At 31.9% G+C, this 13,238-nt stretch overlaps 1 protein-coding gene across 4 annotated transcripts in view; it reads right to left on the bottom strand.

Annotated features, from left to right (window-relative positions):
• Window positions 1-13,238, bottom strand: part of ATG2B (autophagy related 2B) — a 138,179-nt gene continuing 124,941 nt past the window's right edge. For 3 of the 4 annotated variants that reach the window (XM_001367856.3, XM_007473620.2, XM_016424156.2), the window contains 6 exons: window positions 12,161-12,230; window positions 9,725-9,807; window positions 8,871-8,992; window positions 8,607-8,761; window positions 7,472-7,621; window positions 1-5,245 (listed from right to left, as the gene is read on the bottom strand). In XM_001367856.3, the coding sequence (XP_001367893.1) occupies window positions 5,015-5,245; window positions 7,472-7,621; window positions 8,607-8,761; window positions 8,871-8,992; window positions 9,725-9,807; window positions 12,161-12,230 (811 nt within the window). In that variant the 3' untranslated portion in view covers window positions 1-5,014. Of the gene's footprint in view, window positions 5,246-7,471; window positions 7,622-8,606; window positions 8,762-8,870; window positions 8,993-9,724; window positions 9,808-12,160; window positions 12,231-13,238 lie in introns of those variants that run through there. The other variant, XM_007473621.2, reaches the window with a different exon arrangement.

Below are 13,238 nucleotides of genomic sequence, written 5' to 3'. Positions count from 1 at the left end.
TTCGTTCCAAAAAAAATACTTTAATCACACCATTACATTCCATTTCCACAAACTGATCACACATCATGAGCATTTTTTAAAGTACTCATATAAACAATTACAAGTTTATTAGGACAATTTGACAATAAATACTTGTAAACTTTATAATCTTTTATTCATGATAATTCAACTTCTGCATTTGTAACAAATCAAAATGTTTGTATAGAGTTTCCATTATTATGAATGCTAGGCAATTTGTGGCCACATTCTCCAGTTTCTTAACATAGAAAAGGTAGGTATTATATTACCTGCAGTTTTCACAAATAATATATAAACAATGTAACCATCTATCAGAAATTATTCTTTTATACAAAAATACATCTGAAAGAGCAAAGTACTAAAAAAAGCTGTTTTTTTAGGAATCTGAATCAATCTGGTACACTGAGGATTAAAATATATCACTTAAGTTCCTGACCTTTCAACATGGAGTGCTGGTGATCAATGTATACTAGATATTTTTTTCAGAAGATTAAAAAAAAGTCTAATTGTAATTCTAATGCTAAAAATGGTATTAAAAAAAAGAATTATCAGTCTATATATGTGCATGAAGTTGAAATACTCAACTTTTTAAGCTAAATAACTGCATTATCATTAATATGTATTAAAATCTTGTTTCTAGCTTTGATTCACTGACAAAAAAAAAAGGCTGCTTATAAATAAAGCCAAAGCAGGTTGAGTCACTTTCAGCTACACAATACAACCTTGGTTAAAATATGTTGACTGTCTTCTACATAGTATTTGATTAATAAATGCTTGTTGAATTGGCTACTGTCATCCTGAAAACCAATGGGATTAAATAAGAGGGGCTGTGCATCCTGTAGTAAACTGCAAGACAACCAGAGATGGCAAATAATGACATTTATAAATTTTATACCATTATTTACACACACTGTACAAATATAGCACTTGATAGCATTCTAAATAGTATAAATTAAACTTACACTTGCATTTAATATGCTTAACACATTTTAATGGATGACAGCATGTTTAGATAACATATATACACATATATATATATATACATGATTACATATAAATAATAATGGACCACCTTGTGTTTACACAATACCTTACATCCAAGGAACTGAAAGAACTTCATGAACATTCCCCCTCATTTAATTAACTTTAATGATTAAAGAAAGGGAACAGGGGAAGAATAGAGAATAAAATTCTCACCAAACCCCCAATAAAAACTTCACTAGCCTCAGCCAACCCCAGAAGAGGTTCTTTGACAATCCAAATAATTCATGACTAAGAAAAAGTGAAGCTGAGGAATCTAGAGACATTTTATTTCATGTCACAGAGCTAAATTTGAAGTGTAGAGGCTGACTTCCAACTAGGTCCTCTAGATCATACAACTTTGTGTGTGTGTGTGTGTGTTTGTGTGTGTGTGTGTGTGTGTGTGTATCACTATAAACACATTAATATTGCTGAATATATTTATAAATGTTTCTTCTAAGTGGCAGGCATTTTTAAACGGGTATGCAGTTAGTGCTTTGGTAAGGGATCATGAAAATGATCTTAGTTCAAAACCCCTTCATTTTATAAATGAGAAAATTTATGATCAGGAAATGACTTGTCCAAGACCACAAAAGGAAGTAGCTGCAGAATCAGGACTACAACTTAGATCTCCCGACAGTGAGTACAATACCTCATCCTGCCTTCTATGACCATATAAAGACAACTGTCTATGGTAACAATTTTTTAACAGCAATTTCAAACCTCATTTAAATCATTAAAGTCTTCTGCCTAATAAAACCATTCCCAAAAGTTGAATAAATTTTTTAAAACTCAAGAATTTAAATTAAATTTGTTCTTGCTATTATTGTTACACATTCTTGTATAGAAGCACTAATGAGCACACACTCTAATGGCCAAATATAGAGAACAGCAGTGGGAAAGAGACAAAGAACCTGCACAAAATCAACCCTCATAGGAGTAGGAGTTGGGCAGATACATTGTACATATGTGAATGCAACACAAGAATTAAAATTCAGAAAACACAAGAAATGAAGTCTATTTTCAATCTTAATTTAGAGAAATCAAAAATGTTTCAATTTTTAATTTTTTTAAAACAAACAAAAAAATGCCCCCCGCCCAGGTTTAACCCAATGCTACCCACATTTTAAGGCCTGGGGAGAAAAAAAACCCTAGATTTTACTAATTTTATTATCTAAAAAATAAGTTTGAAGGGACATAAAAAAAATCTTCAAATATCATTTCATTAAATTGATAACCCAAAGCTAAAGGCAAAGTTGGGTTTTTTTTAACTTTCACATATAAAGCACAGGTTCAGTATTCAATGCATCTGTAAATGCTTATAATTATGAAGATAATAGGAACAGGATTTAATGTAAAAAGGAGATAATTTGTTAGCTCTATACCAACAGTATCCAAGAAGGTAAACATTCCTTTCTCCTTTTTCCCATTAAAAAATTATATTTAAGTGCAATATGAAATATTCGCTTTAAAAAATTACAATTTTCAATATGGCATATTGATGGTATTTTAAGGAGCTATAAATTGCTGAAGGTGGATTAGGTAAAGAGTACTCACTAAAATTCATCGGGTCTGAAAAATTGTTAGGACTAAACCTGCCATATTTACAAAGATATGTTTATAAAGCACTTTATCTATATTATCTATATATTGAGATGTAATTACTTTGTGAATTACCATAGCTAAATTAAGCAGGAAACATTCTAAGTCTGAAAATAAATTCTTGTTACTTGAAGCACTTAAAAGATCTGAATGCCTCACAAAGCACTTTGTGAAAAGATCTGTTCTAAGATTTTATCAGCTGAAGCTCCTAAAGCCAAGAAGCACTCTACCCAAAAAAAAATACTGAAAATTTAAAAAACATCATCAATATTGTTTTTTATTTAAAGATACTTAATATTATACAAATATTCAAATGCAGGTGCTTTACATATACACACTATAGCAAAGGTACATTTCATTTAAACTATCTTGTAAATTCTATCCACTCCTTTGCTGATATATTAGACTGTTGGCCTAGATGTGCAAATAGTGTTCTATACAACAAGAGATTATCCGAGTACTTGTTAAAGCAGATTTTTATGTAGACAATTTTTAAAAGATGTTTGTTAGCTACTTAAGAGTTCATGTTTCAGGTGGATTTTTTATTTCTCTGAACTATGCATTGCATGGTATGATCAGAGAAAGACTAGAGAAAATGAAAGAATAGAAACTAAATGTCTCAGTTGCACACTAACACACTCTTTCAACCTTTTATTTAGGTCAGAATTGATAAAACACTTAACTTGATATAGATCTGATATTCCATTTAATAAGGATGACAAATTGGCAGGGGAAGAGGAAGCAGTTTATATGCAGCATATCTGGAGGTCTCCTGAAAAATCCTAACAATAACAAAATGCTATAACTAAATTGCTTAATTAATGTCTTATTTGGCAAAACTTATTCTGTCCTTATGTAGTTAATTGGTGTCAACTGCTCTGGTGGTACACAAATAGATGGACTAATTCCAGCATATCCTCTTTTAAAATTTCTAAAAAGAGAGACAAAACAAGTAGAGATTCAAAATTCATTTTTAAAATTTCTTAAAGTAATGTGGACTACTCTTTTACATTGATGTTTCTTAATTGGAAAATCAATGGAATTTTCCAGCCTATGACTTAAAAAGTAATATTCTGAAATTCCCAATAACAGAGAACTTGAATTATTTTAATAAATTTAAATGGTAGACAGACATATAATTACTAGTTTATGCTTATGTTAGATGTGTGTAGCCAAAAAAACTGTTCTAGGTAGCAAATTCTATTTTATTGCTGGATTATGATTTATCTGATATTAACCCAGTCAGTCTTGAGGCAGTTTTCCAAGAATCTTGGGATAAATATTTTCATTTCTCTGAACATATTCTAAAGAATGTATATTATATAGGGATACATAAAATGATTTCACATTTCAATAAACCTATTTGAATGTGACAAGCTATTAAAATGTATACTTAGTCTGTTAAAATTTTTTACTTTGAAATAGCTGGAGGGGGCATGTCACTACTGTTTAATTTAAAAGAAGAAAAAATGACAACCTTCCTTTCCTCCCACTGTACATATTCCTACCAAGTTCAAAATCTCTTTCTGCTTAAAAATGAAGATAGAAATAATTTTTAGCGTACTAGTCAGCCAGGCACAAAATAAACAATTTCATTTACAGTTAAATAAATGTATTTATTCTTTGTCAAAATTCTCATCACACTTCATAATATTTGCAAGTTTCTAACTCACAAAAGAATAATGCATATGACCTTGTACTTATCTATACATTTCGCAGAATAAATTATTTAAAGTGCAACACAATAGAACATGTCTGAAAATGGCCATCCCCACCAAAAAAAAAATCCCTCAGAACCAAGGGGATGGGGGAATATGCATATATATCATAACATATTCACAGATTACTCTTAAAAATATAAATATTAAATTCACTTTTTCAACAATGTCGGTCTTCCACACATTCCTAATAAGAATTCCATTTACTTCTATTACTCACAACCAAAACAGATGCTTTGAACATGTGATGTTTTTAGTTTTAGATATCAAAGAACAACAACTGACAGATAACCTTTAATAACTCAGAAATCACTTGAATTCCATGTGTTTTAAACAGGTTGCTTCTAATAATACTTTAGCTATCATAAGAGAACTAGTTTGTTTTAATAAAAGCAAGCACATGACCCAGGACATGTGGAACTATCCATCACACATAAGTAAGAGACATTGCCATAGGCAAGTATCAAACTTATCCTAAAATGCTTAGAAGTTTTTGGCTATAAGTTGTTTTGATATGAAATTGCTTAACTAAGAAAAGCTTCTTCTCCTGAGATAAACACAGTAAATTTAAATTAGTTCCATCTAAAACTGCCATTGGGATGTCATGTTCCTTACTTCCACTTTCATTATCTTCAAAAAGAGTCATGTTGGAAGTATCAGTCCTCTCCTTGGCGCCACTTTTGTGATTCATCTTGTCGAACATCTGGTCTAATTTGGTTTCTCATTCCACCTAAAACATTTGATGTAGCTTCTGTTGCAACAATCAAAGGTTTAACTACAGCTGGTGGAATCTGTCGTAAAACTTCTCCTACTGCTCCAGTAACACCCCGGTTCTCATGCTCTCGAGCAGCGGTTTCATAGATGGTTTGAGCAGTATCTGCAATACCCTAAAGTGAAGGGGAAAAAGAATAGATTTTACTAGAATAAAACAACAAAAAATCTTATTAATTTTATGGAGTTTCCAAAGTGTAATGCATAATTTTGGTCTATTTAATCAAAATTAAACTCACAATTAGAAAACAAATTATACTTTAGAGACAACCAACCAATTAGTTTTTATTTTAAAATTCTAATTTAAAAAGGAAGTATGATTTAATATTGTAGAATTTCTCTACAGAAGAGATGTCTTATTATATTTCAATAGCATCAATGCTTAACTAAGCACAACCATTAGAGCTTTTTTAATGACAGAAACAATGCAGCCACATTTTTTCTTCTCATAATTATAACCCCATGAAAATTATCTTGACATCAAATATTAAAATCCCATAAACAGATGTCCAAATACTTGAATGGGAAAGACAAATGAAAATATTTTTTTTAATTATGAAGCAAGAAAAACTACAACTTATTTTTCTAATCTAGAGAGAATTTTGTGACATGCAACAAGAAGAGTTGGGGGAAAAAGTGAGTTTAGCAGACTCAAAAAAATTTTTTCTCCTTCTATATGAGATAAAACTAGCAACAGGAAATGTAGCTGTTCAAAAAGAAGATTTTTATCATCTAGTGATTCTTGTACCATCCCAAAATTCTGCCACTTGGAGCAAGGCAATAAAGACTTCATTTCTATCCAATTTAGTAATGCTAAAAAAAAAAATAGATCAAACAAAAAGAAAAATGGCTAGAAGATTGAAATAAACATACTTTAAAGCCAAAGCAATAACCAATATTATGCACTAATGACAAAAACTGAGAAAAATCCTTAGATACAGGTGAGTTCTTCCCCTTACCCCAACACCAAAAATTTTGTTTTCAAATTTCTACTCTAAAAGAAAGGAAGTATCTATAAACCATAATTGTTTCTGTTCTCTTCAGTAATTAAGATATAAAAAGGAGAGATACTTAATACCACATAGCATATATATAAATATAAATATGCTCTTTAGCACTTTTGATTATAGTTCTTCCTCTTAAAGTTTTTAATATATCATTGAAATTTAGTATGATATGGCTCCTTTTACCATTTCCAACCATCTAGAATCTCCTGTATTTTTCTACCCTATACTGATACTTCTTGATACTTATTCGCCTAAATCCAACTTTTCAAATTCTTTATCTTATTTCCCATCCATTCTCCTGGACTCTTGGGCTTACATCTTTTCAAAATCCTTTCTCTTTATCTCTTTGAATTAATTCTAAGCATTTTCCAATATTTTTCCATCCTGTCTGTGCTTTAAAAAAATTTTTTAATTAAAAATTGACCTTTTTAAAAAAAATCTCAGAGACCCCTAATCATTTTCCTAGCAGTCTTTCAGTAGAGAAAAAGCTATTGCAGAAGGACAAAACACCTATTGCTTTTGAGGAAATTCCATTTTAAAAAGTTAATTCAATCAAAAATAACACTGTTATAATTGTGATATTATAAACAATGTATCTTGCCTTAGAACCAGCCTACCTCAGTGTAGAGCAAATCATCATTAGAAGGTTAATTAATAAATGGATGATTAACTTTTTAAGCTAGAGTAATTCATGAAAACTACTCTGAAGTGTCAAGTTTGTAAACTGTGCTGGTAGAAGAAAATATGCAAGATCGGCCTGGTAACCACCTGGAAGACCATCAGTAGCCCATCTAACAACATTCCCCATGTTGGGCTATCTCATTTTTGTCTTTGTTTGTCTCTGTCTGTCTGTCTATCTCTCTCTCTCTCTCTCTCTCTCTCTCTCTCTCTCTCTCTCTCTCTATATATATATATATATATATATATATATATATATATATATTTGGGGGGGGTTGTTTGTTTGTTTGTTTAAAGGGGATTATACAGTTCATCTAAATTGGTGATTAAATACTATAGAGAATGCCCAGTGTGGAACATCTCTTCACCAATGTAGATAGCAACTCAACAACATCAAATTTTAAGAGATGCCAGAGTCTCTGAGATTTGCCCAGCTGTCATGTGTCTTCCTGGTTCAAAAGGCAGTCAGTTCTCTTATTATCTTTCCCTTATTTGCAGCTGATATTACTACATATGGTGCTATTAATAATTCGGCCTAAATTGTGTTACTTTATCTCTTTGAAAAACTATTTCCAACAAACAGAATGAATTTTTTACATTATACATGAAAACCTTCAAAATAAACTTTAATTTTATATAGGCATAGCATTCACTTACCTCCTTAACGACACTATATGCTTTAGCCACACCTTCCCTCAAATCTACTGGCTGATGTGCTAAGCGATGGTGAGAAAGTCTTTTCATCTTTTTGGGGTCAATAGAAATTGTAGCAGGGGATACCATGTCATAAGCAGTCTCTGCTGCAGCCTAGATAGTTGTACCAGAAAATATGTAAAGAATTCTTTATAAACATTTTCTTACTCTATCCTTGGCCTACTCATTTTAAATTCTACAACACTGCTATTCCAGTGAACTAATTACATTTGGATACATGCATTCAAATTTATAAATGCTATCATTTTTTATTTCTAAAAGTCAAAACTCCAAAACAACTTCAAACAACTTCAAAATGTTCACAGTTTGATGTTTTTTCTCCTCAAAAATATGCAGAACTTTTCTGATTTTAAACCTTTATCTTCTGCCTTAGAATATATATTGAGTATTGATTCCAAGGCAGAAGAGTGGTAAGAGGTAGGCAATTGGGGTCAGTGACTTGCCCAGAGTCACACAACTAGGAAGTGTCCGAGACCATATTTGAACTCAAGACCTTCCATATCTCTAGGCCTAGTTCTCTCTCCACTGAGCCACCTAGCCACTCATTATTCACAGCTTAAAAAAAAAAATAGGAACATCCAGATCCTAGCTAGCTTTATGAAAATTGCTACTGTCAAAATAAGAATATATTCAATGATATTATAAGCATCTCTGACTTCACTGACAAATTAGAGTAATCTGTGCATTTAACTTTAGAGCCAGGCTCTAAAACTCAACAGAAATAAGTGTTTACTTACAGGACACTCCTATAAACATGGTTTTGATCTTTGTTTTCAAATGGGCAGAAATGTTATCAGTTCTGCTAACTTACTTGTTTTAAACTTAATTGAACATGTATGCAAACACATGACCGCTTCTTTGTACCTTACCCTAAAAGCTAGTAACCCTATCTTTGAAGTGAAGTAAATGTTGGTGATTAAAATATACCAAAGAATAAACCATTATAAATTTCTAATCCTAACCTTTTCCACACTTAAACTATCCAGTTTAAACAACAGCTTTATCTAAAATAACATTTTAAAAAAAATTTTAATATGCTTCTTTGTCAAAACCATAGTTTCATAGCCATAAAAAGTACCTGTATAGTTTGAACCATTCTGTTTGTTAGTTCTAAAGCAGCCATTGCTGTTGAAGTACCAAATGAAGCTGCTCCTTTTTGAAATCCTCTTACAATGCGGCCATCCTTTCGGTACTGCTCTATTGGTAACCAGACCAAGTCCTTCAGGCCTTGCACTAGAATACATTGAGGTCATTAATTGGTCTAAATCTCAGTAGCTATCCTGTCACTCTAGCTAGATGATTATCCACAACCCAAACCTTAATAAAACAAAATTTAACTCACCTAATTGTACTAATGAATGTATAGGCCCAACACCTCCCAGAATTCCTGGTAGCTGGTTCTTCTTAATATCATTAAGCCATTCAGCAATTGCGTAAGAGAATAATTTGTCTATACCTAGCAAACTATATAGCAAAACTATTAGTAAATATGGAAGAAATCTGTGAGACTTGATGAAGCATACGTTTTCCACTAAAAAAAGTTTAAATAAAATGTTTTAAAACTGATCCTCTAAATTCCAACCCAACTTTCTCAAAATATATTAACATTTACAATTGAATTACATATAATTTATATAACATCAAGGCTAACTTAAGATTAGCTCTGATTTCTATTACTCTAATTTTACAACTAATGAATCAAAATATGTGCCATTCAAGTGATCAACATTCAGAAACAAAAGCAAATACATCGTTCTTTTTAAACTTACATATAAAAAGGTTAATATTTTGTACTACTATATTTTAATAAGTTATTATTATTATTATTATTACATCATTTTGTGGGAGCTAAATCTTAGTCCAAGAAATTCTACTTCTATACAGCATGAATTAATTTTTCTTCATCAAGAATTGGTAGTTTCATTACTGGTACAGAAATGTTCTTTACCATGTAAATGACAATTCATCTATAATTTGACAAGACTTAAAAAGAATTACAAAAAGTTCAGAAAGTTTAAGGGATTTTTCAAAGGTCACAAGATAGCATAACAGTTTCATGCTTCCCTTTGACCCCTACTTAGTTCCACTAAAAATGAAATGGCTATCTCAAAACAACTTTGAAATTATGCTATTTAGGAAAATTAGGTTTCTAACCCACTTTAACTAGTTTCAGTCAATAAATTTCATGTAACTCACCCATGTCGATAGAAAAGCCTCTTCAACTTTAATTCAGAACAATTTAATTGAGCAAGACCAATCAGAATTCCAGCTAATGTACCCTATAAAATGAAAAAGAGCAACTTTATTTGAAAAAAATAATAAGACACATGTTTAATTATTATTTTCCCACTGAATTTATCCCTAGGTAGGTCAGAATGAAATTTGGATTTTTAAAAGGCAAAAATCTATTTCATGAATATATAAAACAAAAACTATTATTAATTTCTAAACATAGCATTATAAAAATCAGCAATATTTAACTTACTGTGAAAATAAAACATCTGGCCCATCATAAAAAGCAAGTGTGAATGAACAATTTTGATACATAAAATTAAAAAACTTCTACATGAACAAAAATAAAGTTCAGTGTGAAACAGGAAATAATTTGAAAAAAAAATCTTTGCAATGTGTCTCACCAACAAAGGACTCTCTATATATAAAGGACTGACACAAATATATAAAAATAAGAACCATAGATAAATAAGAACGAGATATGTGCTCAAAGGATATGATAGGCAATTCTCAACTGAAAAAATGCAAGCTACCACATAGGAAAATGCTACAATAATTTAAAAAAGAAATGTAAATGAAAGCAATTCTGGGGTTCTACCTCACACCCATTAGATTGTCAAAGAAAAAAAGCCAATTGACAGAGGGATTGTGAGCCAACAGGGACACTACTAGACTCTTAGTAGAGCTATGAACTGATTCAATCCTTCTAGAAAATAAAAAAAAAAAACTATAGATAAAATGTCACAAACAGTACATATTCTTTGTGGGTTTTTTAAAAAGTTTGTTTGGAGGAGAACCAGACAAGTGGAGTGGCTCACTCACTCTGATCAGCATAGAAGCTTTTCATTCCATTTCTGACCTGGTCCCATTTGCCTCATATTTGGACAATTAGTGTTCCTGTCCAGGCCAGCCTTTCTCTAATTCTAGAGCCTCATCATTTAGCCCTACTGTGCAGCTCAGAATTCCCAAACTCAGCCATCTACCAGTCTTAGCATCCCCTATTATCAGAGATTACAGGTCTGTCCTACCACTCTCAATCTGTTCAGTCTCTCTGATCCAGCAATACTATTATTAGATTTGTATCATAGGAAGATCAGGACAGAAAAAAGGCCCTTTAGTAGCATTTCTCTATTGTGACAAAGAAAAAGAAACATGCCCATTAGTTATTAACAACTAGGTAGTTATATAGGGTAATATCTGAACTAATGAAAGTACTAGAATCTTAATGCACCATAAGAAATGAATATGAAGATTCAGAGAAATGTGAAAAAATAAATTTGACTAAAAAATAATGAAGCAACCAGAACCAGAATAATTTACATGATGATCACAATTATGTGGATTCTGAAAGACCTTGGAGCTTTGACTAAAGCAAGTGATGATGAAGCTTCTCTTCTACCTCTTTTTGGTAGAAATGAGATGGATTAGAGGTATTGAAACAGACATGAATTCTCCTACATGGCCAATATCTTAAGTGGTTTTATTTGACTATTCATATTTACTGTGAAGTGGTGGAGGTGAAGTTAGAGAGAAAGTAGATGGATTTGTGCACAGTGATAAGTATAATAGAACAGAGCATCAATAGAGTATTTCTTAAATGTTCACAGGGAAGAGAGAAGTGTAGAACAGATCAAAAACAGAGCAAGTTGTTAACACCTGAATAATCTTTGATGTATGTGTATGAGTCTATATCACATACATATATATGTATGTACATAAACATATAAACAAAGATTTGTTTAAAAAACTGTTATATAGCAGAAGTTTGGGGGGTTTTAGACATTTCTCACCTACTACTTTGGACTTCTCTGATTTTACCAACCATGTTCCAGGAAACTCATGATAAAGAAAACCTCCAGCCCCCTGAAAGACCCCATCAGTCTCAAGATCTACCTCTGTCCTTCTGATTGGAAGGTAGAACCAATTTAAACTCCAAACCTCAGTTTAAGAAAGGAGACTAGCACAGAACATCTCCTTCTTTCTCATTTGGAACCTAGCCAACTTTTCTCCCATGTTCTCCATGCTAGGTACCTTCTCCAGCTGCACCCTCCTTCCCCCTTGCTTTGCAGTTTCCTTTTGTGAATTATCTTCTCCCTCCACCCTACCCCCTCCCTCTGCTTTAAATTGTAAAATTCCTAAGGGCAAGGACAATCTTTTTTCATATTTGTATCACCTGTACTTGGCACAGTACAAAGTAGGCGCTTAGAAATGTTTATCAGCTGATTTTGTAGTCTTTTCCCCAATATTTCATGTCTGTAGAAGCTTATGATTGAATTTTTTTATTAAAAAAGTGCATAATCATAAACATATTCAGAAAAATAAGTTTTAACAGTGAAAACACGAAATAGAGATGAATAAACTGAAACTTTTGCCAAGTACATTCCAGTAAAAGTAACAAACCTGATCCATTGATACATGCTTTCCATGGTAATCAAGCCGAATAGGAACTTCTGATGTGAATCTAAATTCTCTGAAAGTAAAAAAAACAAACAAAAAACAATCAATCATGTTCAAAGTTATTAACATCTACCCATTTTAATTTTAGTGAAAAATAAAATAAAAACAAAGCCACAGAATAATTATTTTCAAGTATCCTGATACCTATCAAAAATCAAAGAAAAGTTTTCTGTTCTTTTAAAGAAACTAAAAATATCCAAAATTGGTCACATGTTCAAAACCAAATCCCTATACTAAATATGATATGCATATAATCAGTATAAAAACATTTGTTAAGGAATTTCATCCCCTCCCCCTCCTATATTGCCAACTTGGTCCATCCCATTTTTACATGCCAGAGCTGAGAGGTGAATGTAAATAAAAGGGCATGGGAGGAGCAGAGAGGGGTCTTTTTGCACTCACTACTTCCTTGAGCAGGCAGGTGAAGGTCAGACAGAGAATCCTGCAGGACTAAGCTGCATGTGGTCAGACTTAGAGTAAGGAAGAGACTTTAAATCTATGCTTATCTACCTTTTCTATTTCAAGTGATTACTAATAAGCTTTATGGAAAATAAGAACTTGAAGATATTAATTTAAATATACTACAACCAAATAAGGAGTTTTATAAAGAGCTGCTTATCCTGTAATGTCAGAATCAGCCTAATAATGTCTGGGGGGGTCCTTGAAGGGATAAGAAGAATGATGTATGGTAAGAAAAATGAGATGAACGCAGCAGAATCAGGAGGGCCAAAAGCAACTTTACTGAAAGTTACTTCTTCTTTTATAGAGGAAGAAAAACAAGCTGAGGCTTTAAAGCGCACAACTATCCACATCCATAGTAACAAGTAATGATTAACAGAGAGACCTTAAGCAATCACAATGTCATTCACCATAAATCAATGATTTTACAGAAAACATCTTATACAAGTGGTTTGAGAAACAAGGGGAGTTTCCATAGGTTACCTGATGCATACACAAGAATTTGCCTGGTTACATGATACATTCATAATCAGGGGTTTCTAGGGATATTGAACACAAACAT

The sequence above is a fragment of the Monodelphis domestica genome, chromosome 1 (assembly GCF_027887165.1).
Source record: "Monodelphis domestica isolate mMonDom1 chromosome 1, mMonDom1.pri, whole genome shotgun sequence".
In the NCBI taxonomy this organism is placed as follows: Eukaryota; Metazoa; Chordata; class Mammalia; order Didelphimorphia; family Didelphidae; genus Monodelphis; species Monodelphis domestica.
Note: the sequence above shows the minus strand (reverse complement) of the source record. Positions and strands in the feature narration are given on the sequence as shown.